This window comes from Coregonus clupeaformis, unplaced genomic scaffold (genome assembly GCF_020615455.1).
Source record: "Coregonus clupeaformis isolate EN_2021a unplaced genomic scaffold, ASM2061545v1 scaf1763, whole genome shotgun sequence".
NCBI lineage: Eukaryota > Metazoa > Chordata > Actinopteri > Salmoniformes > Salmonidae > Coregonus > Coregonus clupeaformis.
This window is the reverse complement of record NW_025535217.1, coordinates 74,779-94,665: the sequence shown is the minus strand read 5'-3', so window position 1 is coordinate 94,665 and position 19,887 is coordinate 74,779. Positions and strand designations below refer to the sequence as shown.

Here is a 19,887-nt window from a genome sequence, read left to right as displayed (position 1 = left end):
AATGAGGCAGGACCATATGTTACAGGACAGAGAGAGATCACCGCAGGACCATATGTTACAGGACAGAGAGAGAGATCACTGCAGGACCATATGTTACAGGACAGAGAGAGATCCCTGCAGGACCATATGTTACAGGACAGAGAGAGAGATCACCGCAGGACCATATGTTACAGGACAGAGAGAGAGATCCCTGCAGGACCATATGTTACAGGACAGAGAGAGATCACTGCAGGACCATATGTTACAGGACAGAGAGAGATCACTGCAGGACCATATGTTACAGGACAGAGAGAGATCCCTGCAGGACCATATGTTACAGGACAGAGAGAGAGATCACTGCAGGACCATATGTTACAGGACAGAGAGAGATCACCGCAGGACCATATGTTACAGGACAGAGAGAGAGATCCCTGCAGGACCATATGTTACAGGACAGAGAGAGATCACTGCAGGACCATATGTTACAGGACAGAGAGAGATCACTGCAGGACCATATGTTACAGGACAGAGAGAGATCACCGCAGGACCATATGTTACAGGACAGAGAGAGATCACCGCAGGACCATATGTTACAGGACAGAGAGAGAGATCCCTGCAGGACCATATGTTACAGGACAGAGAGAGATCACCGCAGGACCATATGTTACAGGACAGAGAGAGAGATCACTGCAGGACCATATGTTACAGGACAGAGAGAGATCACCGCAGGACCATATGTTACAGGACAGAGAGAGAGATCACTGCAGGACCATATGTTACAGGACAGAGAGAGATCACTGCAGGACCATATGTTACAGGACAGAGAGAGATCACAGCTGCTCAGCCAAGACGCCTTTTGACTCCAAATGGCACCCTGTTCCCTATGTAGTGCTACTGTTGATCAGAGGCCTATGGGAGTAGGGGTGCCATTTGGGATGTAACCTTTGACTCATGGTCAGTGGGAGTAAACGACATCTCCATTCCCTTTGTGGCTCTGCATCGAGACAGTTGGAATTGGAATTGTACAGCAAACAGACTACGAAAACCGGTCTCTATGGTTCCTTATAATAAAGCATTACCACAGTAAGCGTGTGTGTGTGTGTGTGTGTGTGTGTGTGTGTGTGTGTGTGTGTGTGTATGCGTGTCATCTCACTATGCATGAGTTTGTCACATGATGTTTCAGTAGTAGTAAAAACGTTCACAGCCAGAAGGCATCATTTCTTTAAGGAGGAAAAGGAACCCAAAGCAGGGAGCTACATAGCTCAAATGGCACCCTATTCCCTATACGGCCCTGGTCAAAAGCAGTGCACCATGTAGGGAACAGGGTGCCATTTGGGACGCTGCGGAGTGTCAAACACGCCGAGAGAGAGAGAGCAGGCCTCACCCATATGGCCAGATTCACCCTCTTCCCTGTGATGTTGAGCTTCTTCGTGAGGAAGGACGCCTGGAAGAGAGGAAACAGATCAGTAATATGTCTTGAGAAACAGACACAGTAACAGGCCCTTGTGTTTTAATAACTGATGATGACTTGGGGAGTAACGGACAGATTTGGAATAACATTAGAAGACATTTGTATGTATGTGAGTGACTGACACAGTATTAACTAGATTGAGCACGTTGGCTCCTATCAAAAGGTCCTGTGGAGAAACCTGCAGGCATAAAAGCTACACAGGGAGGAACAGGTGCAGACATTAGCGGTGACACTGGCCCTGGTGACCAAAGATAGGGACGGTGCCCCCTTGCCTGGCAGTAGATGTTTGCCATTTTGGAAAACACTTCCCCGTTAGCCTCGTCATCTACCTGGAAAACCATTCACGTTGGGAACACATTCCTTCTTAGTATGTAAGACCTACCCTCTACTTTGACAACTTGAGTAAGTTAAGTCATTCTGTTCCTATTCCACAGTAATGATCTGGTTCGAAGCATCTCTGTTGTGGTAACATCATCATCATCATCTCTGGATTCTCTTCCTCATTAAGACACAAAAGGGATCCATAATGAGCTCCGTTGAAAAATGACGATGGAATAGAAAGACTTTTAGTTGAATGCGAATTCTACTCAGGAAAGGTAGGCCGTAACTTTCTAATTTACCCGTCTATCAGAGGAAAAATTATAAGAAAGGACATCATTTATTTCTCAGTTAGACTGACACTTCAGCATCTGCCTGCCTCGGAGCTTTAGATTTGAAAAAGGACTGAAAGTTCGAGAGAGAGAGCGAGAGAAACGGTGAGAAACAGATAATGAGTTTTAAAATAGCTCAAAAACAGCATGAAGATGCAACAACAACATATGCTAATGTCATTAAGGCCCAGACAGGTTTACTAGGGCTAGCTGACAACACATTGCATCCCCGTCCTCAGTCGACCAGCACATGATCACAATCACATGTAGCTCAGCAGGGTTCTACAATTCCAGTCAGTCCACTGTATCCACGGTAACACGCTATCCAGACAGTACAGTAGAACAGCTCAGTCACGTAAACTAATCCAGGAAAACCTGAGCATACTGATGGAACGACTAGGACTTGTTAAAACCATTCAGATTCTGTTTTCATTCCGATACGGACTCAAAACTAATGAATATGTCAGGGAAAGTAATCTGAAGATGAAGCCTACTAACGAGGGCATTGCGTTCTTCCACCTCTGGCCTGCTGGCTCCCCTACCTCTGCGGAAGCACAGTTCGCGCTCAGCCCAGTCAAAACTGTTCGCTGCTCTGGCACCCCAATGGTGGAACAAGCTCCCTCACGACGCCAGGACAGCGGAGTCACTCACCACCTTCCGGAGACACTTGAAACCCTACCTCTTTAAGGAATACCTGGGATAGGATAAAAGTAAGCATTCTACCCCCCCACACACACAAAAAAAAGTACAAAAATAAAACAAATACAAAAATATAAAATAAAAATATATAAACCAACAACTTTTTTTACATAAAATAAATAAATATATATATATATATATAAATAAAACAAGTGAATAGTACAAATATACCCTATAAATAAAGAATTAACAAATTAGAAGAAAATTTTTTTAAAAAATGTGTCAAGTGGTTGTCCCACTGGCTATCATTAAGGTGAATGCACCAAGTTGTAAGTCGCTCTGGATAAGAGCGTCTGCTAAATGACGTAAAGGTAAATGCAGGTATGACAGCTAGGGTAAGGGTATGATAGCTAGGGTAAGGGTATGATAGCTAGGGTAAGGGTATGATAGCTAGGGTAAGGGTATGATAGCTAGGGTAAGGGTATGATAGCTAGGGTAAGGGTAGGATAGCTAGGGTAAGGGTAGGATAGCTAGGGTAAGGGTATATAGCTAGGGTAAGGGTATGATAGCTAGGGTAAGGGTATGATAGCTGGGGTAAGGGTATGATAGCTGGGGTAAGGGTATGATAGCCGGGGTAAGGGTATGATAGCCAGGGTAAGGGTATGATAGCTAGGGTAAGGGTATGATAGCTAGGGTAAGGGTATGATAGCTAGGGTAAGTGATTGACAATCAGTGTTCAGTTCATACATGATGCAACACCTCTCAAATGTGTTGTCCTGTGGTTATTGATTTCTTTCTGCAGCTATAAGACAGGCCATTTCCACACGTTTCAACCAGGCATCCAGATGTCCAGTTAGGGTAGAGACACGTTCAAAATGTGCCTTGGTGGAGGATGGTATTAAGACTGCATTTTGGTTCCTGACTCCCTGCCCCACAACTAAACCAATCACCTCCAAAGCATCTACGTTTCCTCCGAGACAGAAGCTAACAGTGAAAGTCAAAAGTAGGCCTATGTGAACTCAGATAACATACCGCATCACAATCACAGACAACTTTTCTCCAACAGGAGGGTGTTTTTTTTTACCCAGCATCCTCCCATCAGCTTGTAGAGCTGGGCAGCACATGTTGTAGGCTCTGGGATGAGCTAATGGCCTGGCTGCCTGCCTGGAGCCTCTGTCTCTGGACCAGGCCCAGGCTCTGGGATGAGCTAATGGCCTGGCTGCCTGCCTGGAGCCTCTGTCTCTGGACCAGGCCCAGGCTCTGGGATGAGCTAATGGCCTGGCTGCCTGCCTGGAGCCTCTGTCTCTGGACCAGGCCCAGGCTCTGGGATGAGCTAATGGCCTGGCTGCCTGCCTGGAGCCTCTGTCTCTGGACCAGGCCCAGGCTCTGGGATGAGCTAATGGCCTGGCTGCCTGCCTGGAGCCTCTGTCTCTGGACCAGGCCCAGGCTCTGGGATGAGCTAATGGCCTGGCTGCCTGCCTGGAGCCTCTGTCTCTGGACCAGGCCCAGGCTCTGGGATGAGCTAATGGCCTGGCTGCCTGCCTGGAGCCTCTGTCTCTGGACCAGGCCCAGGCTCTGGGATGAGCTAATGGCCTGGCTGCCTGCCTGGAGCCTCTGTCTCTGGACCAGGCCCAGGCTCTGGGATGAGCTAATGGCCTGGCTGCCTGCCTGGAGCCTCTGTCTCTGGACCAGGCCCAGCCCCAGCGATGACTGACTGACCAATAAAAGAGCTTTTGGCTGCTCTGGAGAGGCGGAGACTAAAAGGAGGAATAAATAACAAAGTGCTCTGAGGAGAAATGGGGGCTGATGGAGAGAGACAAAGAGCTCTGACAGAGAGAGATATAGGGACGAGGTGAGGTGAGGCCCGCTCATTAGACAGCCACCTACGGCAGCAGATTGACGAGGGCAACATTGTCTGAGCTAAACTGACCAACTACACATAAACCCTCACATAATTCCGGCCAAAAACAATGACAATATCTCTCAACCAGTGGCATATGGCCTTTTTAGGTGAGCGCTGATGCCGCCCTGTGATAAGAAGTGCCCACTTTGTCAAAGGCAGGGACGCAAAAATATTTATATCTTGTCCATTACCAGCGCGCCTCTCCAGGGTGCTGTTGGGAGAGATTTGGCGCTGCAGCACTCCACCAACATTACGTCAAAAAAACGAATCTAACATAAATCATGTAGCAGATATAGGATATGGTAGAAAGAGTATGTGGCCTTTCCTGTAGCCTACAGGCTGGAGATAAAATGTATGACAATGTAATGAGATTGAAACTTTTATGATCAGTGGTTTCAAGCTTGTATCCGTACATTTTTTACGAGCTGATCATAGCTAAAAATAAAATACTTCTGCATTTCCTGCTGTGAAAAACACATTGCAAATAGGCTCAGGGTAACTCCTCCTGATAAAGTTGGGTAGCTGATATTCAGAGTTTAAATAGCCAAATTGATTAGTCACAGTAATCCGAATAATAACACCAATGCAACATCCTGTTTTACAAACGGCGGGCCTACCACAAGGATGAGCATTCATTTATTTTATTATTTTTGGTCATTTAGCAGACGCTCTTATCCAGAGCGACTTACAGGAGCAATTAGGGTTAAGTGCCTTGCTCAAGGGCACATCGACAGATTTTTCACCTAGTCGGCTCGGGGATTAGAACCAGCGACCTTTCGGTTACTGGCACAACGCTCTTACCCACTAAGCTACCTGCCGCCCTAGTCGGCTCGGGGATTAGAACCAGCGACCTTTCGGTTACTGGCACAACGCTCTTACCCACTAAGCTACCTGCCGCCCTGGCATTGAGGGCCGGCATGGTAGCTACACCCCAGTAAGCACAGGCTGACATCTTTTGGATGTCTTTTTTTGGTCCTGTTCTGACCCACAGTCTTTTTTTTGTGGGTGTTTTACAAAATGGTAGGCCTACCACATAGATGGCCGTTCCTAAAATTCAATTTCAGGCGACACTGTAGGCTACAACTCAGTAAGCACGGACCGACGCTGATGCCTGCCGGAGTTTTTTTTGTTGTTCTTGCCGGACGTCTTTTTTGGTGCAGTCCAGACCGGCCTTGATTTCCACGTCCACGGACGTTGGTTTTCAGCCCGGTCCGGACCAAATCTGAACCAATCATATAGACGTCTAATATTTGGTTCAGATTTTGTCCGGTCTGGACCAGCCTTGATTTATCCCAAACATAGACATCTATAAATGACATATGTTCAACTTTCATTCAGAACCTAAACGGATCCTAACTGTTAAGACGTCTTTTCAACATCATTTTGCTTACTGGGACTATTCTAGTAGGGGAGTCCATTTGTCAGGCCGAGGGTGGCAGAATGATCAGGACCGGCCATGGGTAAGACCTTGAAGGAACTTCCAGGCACTTTTAATTTGCATTTGTCTCCTATAGGCAAGGAGAGTTGGAAGGTGAGGCAGTGAGTCATCTGAAGTCACTTCAGACAGCGGATATAATGACTACAGCAACCCAAAGAAACTAAAATGGATTTGGAGCAATAGCTGGCTAGGCTGCAGGGTCTGGAGACTCGACAGCAGTTTGTCTCCAAGGAAGCACACCACCGCTCAACTCGCTGCCAAATTGATGTTTTAACACATTCATGAAATGTGTGGATCTGTTGGCAGATGGCCAGGCTGTGGGCTTCCAACTCTCATGTCTGCTTAATTTACTCTAAATGCAGCAGCTGGAGTCTACAGGGTCAGCTCAGGTCAATGTCCAAGGTTCCTACAGCGTCGTTCAGCCTCCTACAGCAATCTGATCCAATCCCCAGGGTCAGCTCAGGTCAATGTCCAAGGTTCCTACAGCGCTGTTCATCCTCCTACAACAATCTGATCCAATCCCCAGGGTCAGCTAAGGTCAATGTCCAAGGTTCCTACAGCGCTGTTCAGCCTCCTACAGCAATCTGATCCAATCCCCAGGGTCAGCTCAGGTCAATGTCCAAGGTTCCTACAGCTCTGTTCAGCCTAACCCCATTAGACCTATACAGTACCAAGACATAGCCCCTCTCTCATATGCTATTATTAGATTTGATCAATACAATACACTTAGCATCCATTCTCTATGGGGGTCATTATTGACTGACTGCACCTTGAAGTCACCAAGTACAAGGCCTTAAAACGGACACCTAAAACCTCCCATTACATCATGAGGGCCTGTAAAACGGACACCTAAAACCTCCCATTACATCATGAGGGCCTGTCAACCGGACACCTAAAACCTCCCATTACATCATGAGGGCCTGTCAACCGGACACCTAAAACCTCCCATTACATCATGAGGGCCTGTCAACCGGGACACCTAAAACCTCCCATTACATCATGAGGGCCTGTCAACCGGGACACCTAAAACCTCCCATTACATCATGAGGGCCTGTCAAACGGACACCTAAAACCTCCCATTACATCATGAGGGCCTGTCAACCGGGACACCTAAAACCTCCCATTACATCATGAGGGCCTGTCAACCGGGACACCTAAAACCTCCCATTACATCATGAGGGCCTGTCAACCGGGACACCTAAAACCTCCCATTACATCATGAGGGCCTGTCAACCGGGACACCTAAAACCTCCCATTACATCATGAGGGCCTGTCAACCGGGACACCTAAAACCTCCCATTACATCATGAGGGCCTGTCAACCGGACACCTAAAACCTCCCATTACATCATGAGGGCCTGTCAACCGGGACACCTAACCCCATTACATCATGAGGGCCTGTCAACCGGGACACCTAAAATCTCCCATTACATCATGAGGGCCTGTCAACCGGACACCTAAAACCTCCCATTACATCATGAGGGCCTGTCAACCGGACACCTAAAACCTCCCATTACATCATGAGGGCCTGTCAAACGGACACCTAAAACCTCCCATTACATCATGAGGGCCTGTCAACCGGACACCTAAAACCTCCCATTACATCATGAGGGCCTGTCAACCGGACACCTAAAACCTCCCATTACATCATGAGGGCCTGTCAACCGGACACCTAAAACCTCCCATTACATCATGAGGGCCTGTCAACCGGGACACCTAAAACCTCCCATTACATCATGAGGGCCTGTCAACCGGGACACCTAAAACCTCCCATTACATCATGAGGGCCTGTCAACAGGGACACCTCCCATTAAATCATGAGGGCCTGTCAACCGGACACCTGAAACCTCCCATTACATCATGAGGGCCTGTCAACCGGACACCTAAAACCTCCCATTACATCATGAGGGCCTGTCAACCGGGACACCTAAAACCTCCCCATTACATCATGAGGGCCTGTCAACCGGGACACCTAAAACCTCCCATTACATCATGAGGGCCTGTCAACCGGGACACCTAACCCCCATTACATCATGAGGGCCTGTCAACCGGGACACCTAAAACCTCCCATTACATCATGAGGGCCTGTCAACCGGACACCTAAAACCTCCCATTACATCATGAGGGCCTGTCAACCGGACACCTAAAACCTCCCATTACATCATGAGGGCCTGTCAACCGGACACCTAAAACCTCCCATTACATCATGAGGGCCTGTCAACCGGGACACCTAAAACCTCCCATTACATCATGAGGGCCTGTCAACCGGGACACCTAAAACCTCCCATTACATCATGAGGGCCTGTCAACCGGACACCTAAAATCTCCCATTACATCATGAGGGCCTGTCAACCGGACACCTCCCATTAAATCATGAGGGCCTGTCAACTGGACACCTAAAACCTCCCATTACATCATGAGGGCCTGTCAACCGGACACCTAAAACCTCCCATTACATCATGAGGGCCTGTCAACAGGACACCTAAAACCTCCCATTACATCATGAGGGCCTGTCAACAGGACACCTAAAACCTCCCATTACATCATGAGGGCCTGTCAACCGGGACACCTAAAACCTCCCATTACATCATGAGGGCCTGTCAACCGGACACCTAAAACCTCCCATTACATCATGAGGGCCTGTCAACCGGACACCTAAAACCTCCCATTACATCATGAGGGCCTGTCAACCGGACACCTAAAACCTCCCATTACATCATGAGGGCCTGTCAACCGGACACCTAAAACCTCCCATTACATCATGAGGGCCTGTCAACCGGACACCTAAAACCTCCCATTACATCATGAGGGCCTGTCAACCGGGACACCTAAAACCTCCCATTACATCATGAGGGCCTGTCAACCGGACACCTAAAACCTCCCATTACATCATGAGGGCCTGTCAACCGGGACACCTAAAACCTCCCATTACATCATGAGGGCCTGTCAACCGGGACACCTAAAATCTCCCATTACATCATGAGGGCCTGTCAACCGGGACACCTAAAACCTCCCATTACATCATGAGGGCCTGTCAACCGGACACCTAAAACCTCCCATTACATCATGAGGGCCTGTCAACCGGGACACCTAAACCCCATTACATCATGAGGGCCTGTCAACCGGGACACCTAAAACCTCCCATTACATCATGAGGGCCTGTCAACCGGACACCTAAAACCTCCCATTACATCATGAGGGCCTGTCAACCGGACACCTAAAACCTCCCATTACATCATGAGGGCCTGTCAAACGGACACCTAAAACCTCCCATTACATCATGAGGGCCTGTCAACGGACACCTAAAACCTCCCATTACATCATGAGGGCCTGTCAACCGGACACCTAAAACCTCCCATTACATCATGAGGGCCTGTCAACCGGACACCTAAAACCTCCCATTACATCATGAGGGCCTGTCAACCGGGACACCTAAAACCTCCCATTACATCATGAGGGCCTGTCAACCGGGACACCTAAAACCTCCCATTACATCATGAGGGCCTGTCAACATGAGGGCCGCAACCGGACACCTAAAACCTCCCATTACATCATGAGGGCCTGTCAACCGGACACCTAAAACCTCCCATTACATCATGAGGGCCTGTCAACCGGGACACCTAAAACCTCCCATTACATCATGAGGGCCTGTCAACCGGGACACCTAAAACCTCCCATTACATCATGAGGGCCTGTCAACCGGGACACCACCTCCCATTACATCATGAGGGCCTGTCAACCGGGACACCTAAAACCTCCCATTACATCATGAGGGCCTGTCAACCGGACACCTAAAACCTCCCATTACATCATGAGGGCCTGTCAACCGGACACCTAAAACCTCCCATTACATCATGAGGGCCTGTCAACCGGACACCTAAAACCTCCCATTACATCATGAGGGCCTGTCAACCGGGACACCTAAAACCTCCCATTACATCATGAGGGCCTGTCAACCGGGACACCTAAAACCTCCCATTACATCATGAGGGCCTGTCAACGGACACCAAACCTCCCATTACATCATGAGGGCCTGTCAACTGGACACCTAAAACCTCCCATTACATCATGAGGGCCTGTCAACCGGACACCTAAAACCTCCCATTACATCATGAGGGCCTGTCAACGGGACACCTAAAACCTCCCATTACATCATGAGGGCCTGTCAACAGGACACCTAAAACCTCCCATTACATCATGAGGGCCTGTCAACCGGGACACCTAAAACCTCCCATTACATCATGAGGGCCTGTCAACCGGACACCTAAAACCTCCCATTACATCATGAGGGCCTGTCAACCGGACACCTAAAACCTCCCATTACATCATGAGGGCCTGTCAACCGGACACCTAAAACCTCCCATTACATCATGAGGGCCTGTCAACCGGACACCTAAAACCTCCCATTACATCATGAGGGCCTGTCAACCGGACACCTAAAACCTCCCATTACATCATGAGGGCCTGTCAACCGGGACACCTAAAACCTCCCATTACATCATGAGGGCCTGTCAACCGGACACCTAAAACCTCCCATTACATCATGAGGGCCTGTCAACCGGGACACCTAAAACCTCCCATTACATCATGAGGGCCTGTCAACCGGGACACCTAAAACCTCCCATTACATCATGAGGGCCTGTCAACCGGACACCTAAAACCTCCCATTACATCATGAGGGCCTGTCAACCGGACACCTAAAACCTCCCATTACATCATGAGGGCCTGTCAACCGGACACCTAAAACCTCCCATTACATCATGAGGGCCTGTCAACCGGACACCTAAAACCTCCCATTACATCATGAGGGCCTGTCAACCGGGACACCTAAAACCTCCCATTACATCATGAGGGCCTGTCAACCGGACACCTAAAACCTCCCATTACATCATGAGGGCCTGTCAACCGGGACACCTAAAACCTCCCATTACATCATGAGGGCCTGTCAACCGGGACACCTAAAACCTCCCCATTACATCATGAGGGCCTGTCAACCGGACACCTAAAACCTCCCATTACATCACGAGGGCCTGTCAACCGGACACCTAAAACCTCCCATTACATCATGAGGGCCTGTCAACCGGACACCTAAAACCTCCCATTACATCATGAGGGCCTGTCAACCGGACACCTAAAACCTCCCATTACATCATGAGGGCCTGTCAACCGGACACCTAAAACCTCCCATTACATCATGAGGGCCTGTCAACCGGACACCTAAAACCTCCCATTACATCATGAGGGCCTGTCAACAGGACACCTAAAACCTCCCATTACATCATGAGGGCCTGTCAACCGGGACACCTAAAACCTCCCATTACATCATGAGGGCCTGTCAACCGGGACACCTAAAACCTCCCATTACATCATGAGGGCCTGTCAACCGGGACACCTAAAACCTCCCATTACATCATGAGGGCCTGTCAACCGGACACCTCCCATTACATCATGAGGGCCTGTCAACCGGGACACCTAAAACCTCCCATTACATCATGAGGGCCTGTCAACAGGACATTTTTTAGGCTATTTCTTTCCATTTAAAATCACTTGATCTGTGAATCTTCCTGAAATAGCAGCTAGCTCTAACAGGAAGCCTGCTCACTGCAATATCTCCTGTATCACTTCACAGCCTCTGGGTTCAAGTGCTGTTTGAAATCTTTTTAAATACTTTTGAGTGTTTCCTTTAAAGGAACGATTCACCCATTTTTGAATGTTACGTAATATCTGTGCATCTCTGAGCGACGTTCTATCCATTCCATGGGTCATACGTAGTGTACTATATAGGAAATATAAAAGGTGTCATTTGGGACCCAGCCTCTCTCCAGCAGAGCGTCGCTCGCCTCTGCAGCATGGATCCACCTAAAGGGATTATTTGAATGCATTTCCTGGCATGCTTCTTGGCATCCAATCGCAGTACAAGAGGCAAGGAAATGAACATACAGAGGGGGGTGTAAGAATAGTTTAATCTCAAGGACTGGGCTGTTAGTGATATCAATGTAAAGGCTGTATGGGTGGAGTATTAATATAGCTTCTCTCAGGGACTGTTAGTGATATCAATGTAAAGGCTGTATGGGTGGAGTATTAATATAGCTTCTCTCAGGGACTGTTAGTGATATCAATGTAAAGGCTGTATGGATGGAGTATTAATATAGCTTCTCTCAGGGACTGTTAGTGATATCAATGTAAAGGCTGTATGGATGGAGTATTAATATAGCTTCTCTCAGGGACTGTTAGTGATATCAATGTAAAGGCTGTATGGGTGGATTCAGATGGAGATGCCAAGGTCGATGTAGGGCTCTGGTCAAAAGTAGTGCACTACATCTGGAATAGGAAGCCATTTGGTACAAAGCTTTATCTCTGCAGCGCTAGCCTATTATACCGTACAGCTGCCTCAACTGACACGTTCTGCTGCTTCCCATCAACACTTCCATAGTATCCCGATACTCTTGGTTGGTCTTCAACACTTCCATAGTATCCTGATACTCTTGGTTGGTCTTCAACACTTCCATAGTATCCTGATACTCTTGGGTGGTCTTCAACACTTCCATAGTATCCTGATCCTCTTGGTTGGTCTTCAACACTTCCATAGTATCCTGATCCTCTTGGTTGGTCTTCAACACTTCCATAGTATCCTGATCCTCTTGGTTGGTCTTCAACACTTCCATAGTATCCTGATACTCTTGGTTGGTCTTCAACACTTCCATAGTATCCTGATACTCTTGGTTGGTCTTCAACACTTCCATAGTATCCTGATACTCTTGGTTGGTCTTCAACACTTCCATTGTATCCTGATACTCTTGGTTGGCCTTCAACACTTTGATAGTATCCTGATACTCTTGGTTGGCCTTCAACACTTTGATAGTATCCTGATACTCTTGGTTGGCCTTCAACACTTTGATAGTATCCTGATACTCTTGGTTGGTCTTCAACACTTCGATAGTATCCTGATACTCTTGGTTGGTCTTCAACACTTCCATAGTATCCTGATACTCTTGGTTGGTCTTCAACACTTCCATAGTATCCTGATACTCTTGGTTGGTCTTCAACACTTGGTCTTGGTATTGTTCTGTTGTCATATCAACACATTGTCCAATAAACATGACACTATAATTAGGCTAGGTCCCTCTGCTTGGGGCTGGGCCCAGATAGTAAAGTACAGGAGAGGACCAGGGCCCAGATAGTACAATACAGCAGAGGACCAGGTGCTGGGCCCATATAGTACAGTACAGGAGAGGACCAGGGGCTGGGCCCAGATAGTACAGTACAGCAGAGGACCAGGGCCCAGATAGTACAGTACAGGAGAGGACCAGGGCTGGGCCCAGATAGTACAGTACAGCAGAGGACCAGGTGCTGGGCCCAGATAGTACAGTACAGCAGAGGACCAGGTGCTGGGCCCAGATAGTACAGTACAGCAGAGGACCAGGGCCCAGATAGCAGGGCCCAAAACCTCTAATTGTCAGCCAAAATAACCCACTATTCAGATAGCCTGGTCCTGGATGTGTTTGTGCCATCTTGCCAGGACAACCCCATGTTAAATTTCAACCCCAGGAGTTGGCAAGACAGCACAAACAGATCGAGGACCAAGGTGAACTGCAACCTGCATAAAAAAAAACTAAAAACTAAAATAGGCCTACAGCATCCACCTCCACTCCTGATCCATACCGCTTAACATGGTGGGACGTGAAACATGCAGATTAGGCTGTTGGCAGCCCGGAAGCGTTCCCCTCTCACGTGATCTGGGTTGGATGAGGATCCTTTGACCTAGACTTACATCTTTACAAATCTCTGGCTGGCTGCTAAGGCCTTTCCACTGACCATGCCTGATCTGCAATATGTCGTGTGTGTGTGTGTGAGATTGTGTATGTGTGTGAAGAGGGAAACCAGTTCGACGGGATCTGTTATATTTCAGCATGACCTACCTACCCATCGTTCAACTGATCAATCCACTTCCCAAGTCTACAGTGAGCCTTCGTACCAGCCTTCCTGTTTAGTGGGCAGACGAAGCTGGGTGATGGTAGCAGCAGTAGTGAGCCTTCGTACCAGCCTCCCTGTTTAGTGGGCAGACGAAGCTGGGTGATGGTAGCAGCAGTAGTGAGCCTTCGTACCAGCCTCCCTGTTTAGTGGGCAGACGAAGCTGGGTGATGGTAGCAGCAGTAGTGAGCCTTCGTACCAGCCTCCCTGTTTAGTGGGCAGACGAAGCTGGGTGATGGTAGCAGCAGTAGTGAGCCTTCGTACCAGCCTCCCTGTTTAGTGGGCAGACGAAGCTGGGTGATGGTAGCAGCAGTAGGATGGATCACTGGGGACCAGGAAAGGAGGAGAGTCTCTGTTTCCTATTCATCAGGACACACATTTTTGCAATAGAAAAACAAAAAAAAAACAAGCATTTCTTATTGGACAAATTCAGGTAGTCCCTCCCAATTTCTGTCAAATTTTCTCCAGTTTGGTGCCTAATGAATATGACCCAGGAGAGGAGGAGAGCCCAGACTTGGCTGCCGTTCCCAGGACATTTCAGGGAAGAGGTTGTGGCACTCAGGCACTGTGGGGTGGTGGTGTTGCCTTTCAATGAGGGCTTATCACTCAAGTAGACGCAAAACACCTGCTTCTGTATAGAATCTTACATGGATGATGTCATTATACATGGCAGCTAGGCCTCATTTGCACGTGAAGGATTGAATCTCTTGAAAGGAACAATATTCTAACAGCTAAATTCAGCTGTATCGCAAATGAAAAAAAAATGTATAAAAATGTGCATTATAAAACTCACCAGATGTTGACAGAGTTGTGTAATAATCCCACAAAACAACACCCCATGAGATGATTATAGATGCACTGTTAACTGCCCATTTCAATGACTTCCCACAACAAAAGGATGCTTGTTATGCGTGTGTTTGGGTTTGTTCTTGTAACATTCCAGAAATTCTAGTACAGCATGTAGACTACTAGACCTGAGGAAGACAGACTGTTATTCAAACAATGCACCAAATGATGATTGAATTATATTACATGGTTCAGTAGCTTAAAATGCTTAATAGGCTAAAGACTTGTACTAATATTTGAGTGTGATGAAACAATCTGGATTACAGGCACGCGTCCCAAATGTCACCCCATTCCTATATAGTGCACTACTTTTGACCATAGGGCCCTGGTCAAAAGTAGTGCACTAAATAGAGAATAGGGTGCCATTTGGGACACATCCTAGTCATCATGGGACTATGTCCAAACATTGCCTAATCGAGCTGACAGTTTGGACGAGTATTTAATTAGAGTTAAGAGTCAGTCATGATGAACTAAACCTGAATTCTCTCTAGCTAACGAACTGCAAGTTATTCTCATCTCCCTCCACCCCCCCGTTTCTCCTTTATTGTTCAGCTGAGGGGAGTGTGACCCTAAAAAGACAGTTACTCAAAACAATAGGACTGGGTTGTGTTCATTAGGAAACAAACGGACGAAACCGGACAGAAACGACTACTACCTGGAGTCCAATAAGAAACACTCACTTTTGTTTTCTGTTGCAAAACGTTTTCAGTTGTGTGTCCTAATGAATACGACCCTAGTTGGCACTTCTTCCTTCCTCAGGTTACAGCCAAGGCGGCGTTTTTCACTAGAAACAAAAGCAACTTGGCTCCGAGGTAGCTATGCTAGAAAACAGGCACTTTCCTTTTCTTTTCTGACATGTAGAAACAAGGAGCTAGTCCGTGTGGGAGGGTTTCTTAAAGCTTTTATTGGACTGACAGCACAAAGGCAGTCACTAACAACCGGAGCTTGTGTAGGCTAAGCTAACAACCGGAGCTTGTGTAGGCTAAGCTAACAACCGGAGCTTGTGTAGGCTAAGCTAACAACCGGAGCTTGTGTAGGCTAAGCTAACAACCGGAGCTTGTGTAGGCTAAGCTAACAACCGGAGCTTGTGTAGGCTAAGCTAACAACCGGAGCTTGTGTAGGCTAAGCTAACAACCGGAGCTTGTGTAGGCTAAGCTAACAACCGGAGCTTGTGTAGGCTAAGCTAACAACCGGAGCTTGTGTAGGCTAAGCTAACAACCGGGGCCCAGTTTCCCGATAGCAATTTAAATTTAGGCTTACGAGTGTTTTAACAATGCATCTTTCCTACAAATGGCCGAAGATGTAACATGTTTCCCAACACCCCGCAGAGAGAACGTTCACCAAGTGCGTCGTTGAGGCATTTGTCGCTACTGATAGGATCGAAAGAAAAGCCGGTGCCGCTCTCGGATCAGCTTTCTCCATTCAAATTTTACATTAAGATTATAATTATTCCACAATACTGACGATGGATCAGCTCCTAGAGAAATATTAAAATCACATACGGCTGCAAATATTGAGGCAGCTTATTCTAATGCTTACCCTATAAATCAAGATTTGGCACATCACTGCATACCTGTTAGGCTACACGTCATGAAATAAGAGGCAGAAATGACAAACCGTAGCCAAATAGCAAAATAAAACTATAGGCTACATGAAATTGTAGCCTATACTGTTGGTAGGCTATTTATCTTTTAATGCAGTCATCTCCGTTTTCATTTGAAGCATCCTTTTAGCCTTCGCTTGTTTGTAATAATTGCAAAGACATTTGGCAACTTTGTATTTTGTAGTCAGGGCCTATACACAGAACGGTCTTTTTAAACAGGCAAATCTTCTTGTGTTGTTATTTCGGCTGATGTTTCCATGGCATCCATGGTTACGTTGACATTTAGGCTAGCCTACGGTACTTCAACGTCCGGACAGACGATCATTAATAAAAGAAAACACTAGACTGTGCCTGTTTAGGCTACCTGAAGTGGCCTACTAAACTAGGCAAACAGATCGTCATCAACGGTTGCTTACATAGTCATAATCAGTGTTGGGATTAGTTACTTGAAAAAGTAATCTTACACTTTACATTTAACAAAAAATCAACGCATTACTTTACAATATTACTTTGTGTGGAAAGTAACACGTTATGTTACTTTGTGTTACTTTCTGTTTGACTCTCAGAGGGAGCAAGACAAGCCGCGCTCCACCAAAGACAGGCTCCTTACTAACTCAGGTTGGATCACTACTTTCTCCTTTCATCTGTGGTGCTGCTTTCCTGTGCTGGTCTACAAAGTGCCGCGCTGTCATATGGGCTGCTTAATTAGCCATATATACTGCAAGCCAAACATCTGTACAGATGATGTCCTATCTTTACATTCAAAATCTCTCTACAGCTGCAAGTTCTGATTATGGACCACACGTAGGCAGACCCATAGAGATGTATAGAGGGCACACTTGCCACCACGGACCCATAGAGATGTATAGAGGGCACACTTGCCAACACGGACCCATAGAGATGTATAGAGGCCACACTTGCCAACACAGACCCATAGAGATGTATAGAGGGCACACTTGCCAACACAGACCCATAGAGATGTATAGAGGCCACACTTGCCACCACGGACCCATAGAGATGTATAGAGGCCACACTTGCCAGCACGGACCCATAGAGATGTATAGAGGGAACACTTGCCAGCACGGACCCATAGAGATGTATAGAGGCCACACTTGCCAGCACGGACCCATAGAGATGTATAGAGGCCACACTTGCCAACACGGACCCATAGAGATGTATAGAGGGAACACTTGCCACCAGACGGGAAAGCCCATAGTTATCCCAAGCGATCAACGGCAAAGATCAGAGGTGCGCATTTCTATGGACAGCAGCTGTCATGACATTTCTCCAAACAGCCTTTCTCCATCTTGCTTGAGAACTAAATGAGGAAACAAGTTGAGATCGGATCATGGTAACATGCGCCCGGTAGAGATATGATTCTGAAAGTAACGCACGCGTTGTTTGACAAAGTAACTGTAATAATATTAATTACACGCTACTTTACTCCGTTAGTGATAAAAGTAAATCGGATTACATAACGCGTTACTTTGTAACCCGTTATCCACAACACTGGTCATAATAGGCCATCACTGTCTATCCATTGATCACATGTATTTCTCAAACAAACCATAACACAATAAACTCTTTAGTAGTTGTACATTTCATTGTCTCCCATGATGAAATCATGGAGGGGGCCGTGGATCCGTCTCTGTCCGTTAGCACATTAAATCACACGCGATCTCAGACAGCACTGGCCCAAATTTTTTTACGAAACTTGTGTGAATGACGCGTCTTGCCATAGAGATCCGGCATTTACTAAATGACACTGATTGGCCCAATGGGGGGAGCTTATAATAATGAACTGAAATGGGTTAATCACACGCGATACGTCAGTCGGCCCGAGGGGAAACTGTGGAATGACCACAAAGTGAACAGGAAATAAAGTAGGACCGAGGTGGAAATTGTAGTTGGCACACACGCAAACTGTTTCACCACTGTTTTCTGCCTGAGCATGTGGTTTCAAAGGGGGCTTTTCCCAATATTCAAAACAATGTTTGCTTGGAAATAGCCATTTTAAAAATGGGTCATTCAAGACAAGTTTACCACATTTTTTACTTTGACCCCAAAAGGATTATTGACAGCAAAGAAAGCCTAATATTAACTTTGCATTGACGAGAGAGACCTACCAGTTGGCTGTGTGAGAGAGTCGACAAGCCAGGGCAAGCTCCCGAAGAGGTATGTTGGTATTAGTAATAAGGGTGTGGTACCAGCTTGTTGCACAGTTGCCCTTTTAACCACAATGACCTTGCTTAGTGGGCGTGCGATTAGAGTGCCATCATCATATAAGGAGACTGACTGTAGCCTACTCTAATGCTGTTAATGTAGCCCTCGTCAGTATTCATTAACTGTTATCCAGTGTATGAACTAGCACTGAAAATCTGCTTACTTAGGCGTCACACAATAATAATGAAGGCCTACTACTGTAAACAAAACAATAACAGTACTACTGGCAAGAGGAAACGGTCACTTGACAACTAGGCCTAGGCCTATTGCAATAGGCCTTGAAACAACTGTTTGATACACCGGGACTCTAGTCTCTAAAGCAGGGTTCTTCAATCCTTCTCAATTATGTTTTCAGACCAGTGAAGCCTAAAGCATGACGCCCGAGAATCTCACTGCCGATGGGTCCTTATCACAGTGGGAGGCCGTTCCTTCTCATGCTAGAACAACAGCGGTACCTGCTGCGTGACGACCCGGTGGCGACCAACCTACCGATTCTACTTGTAGAATCGCAATGCTCGTCAGTGGCCAGCAACTTGATTTTGAGCCAATCAGACAGCACGAACCCCACCCCCCCAAAAAAAAGTTTTTAAAAAGGGGGCATTTTCTTTGTACATCCACGGATGAACCAGTCACACTTCATATGTAATATAGGCTGTGTGGTGGTAGCTAGCTAAGTGCACAGACGCAATGCACACAACACTAAATCATTCTTCCAGGCCAGCTAACCACTGTAGCTAGTATTGACATAATTAAATCACAATGGATTAGCTAGTTTCAACGAAACAGCAGCCTGTGTTAGTTGCCGAGTTAGTGCAGTGTCCTTAGCTAGCTAGCAAAGTTGTACTAGCTAGCGAATATCCTATGGAGTATGCTATGGAGAGTGAATTAAAATGTTTCTTCGTCATCTTGCTAGGTAGTTATCTAGCTGTGGCCATCTGGCTAGTATCAACAAAGGCTTTCTACAAAATGGCAACATTAGCGCGGATAGCTTGGAATCTAGACTACAAGCAATACAGCACGGATATGCATTGCCAAACAACGCTACTGCCACCTTCTGGTTTGGAGTATTTTAAGAAGGCTGAGTGGCTGACGACTTCCAAGGTCTTTGCTGTGTGAACACAAAAGAGATTGAACAGTGTCGGCAGTCAGAGGTGCCAAGTACTGT

At 46.9% G+C, this 19,887-nt stretch overlaps 1 protein-coding gene across 1 annotated transcript in view; it reads right to left on the bottom strand.

The window, feature by feature from the left end:
• The window catches only part of LOC121553382 (ras-related protein Rab-21), a 31,911-nt gene that overhangs the window by 8,885 nt on the left and 3,139 nt on the right, over nucleotides 1-19,887 (bottom strand). Inside the window, 1 exon segment of the mRNA XM_045218741.1 lies at nucleotides 1,364-1,423. Coding sequence (XP_045074676.1) covers nucleotides 1,364-1,423 — 60 coding nt within the window.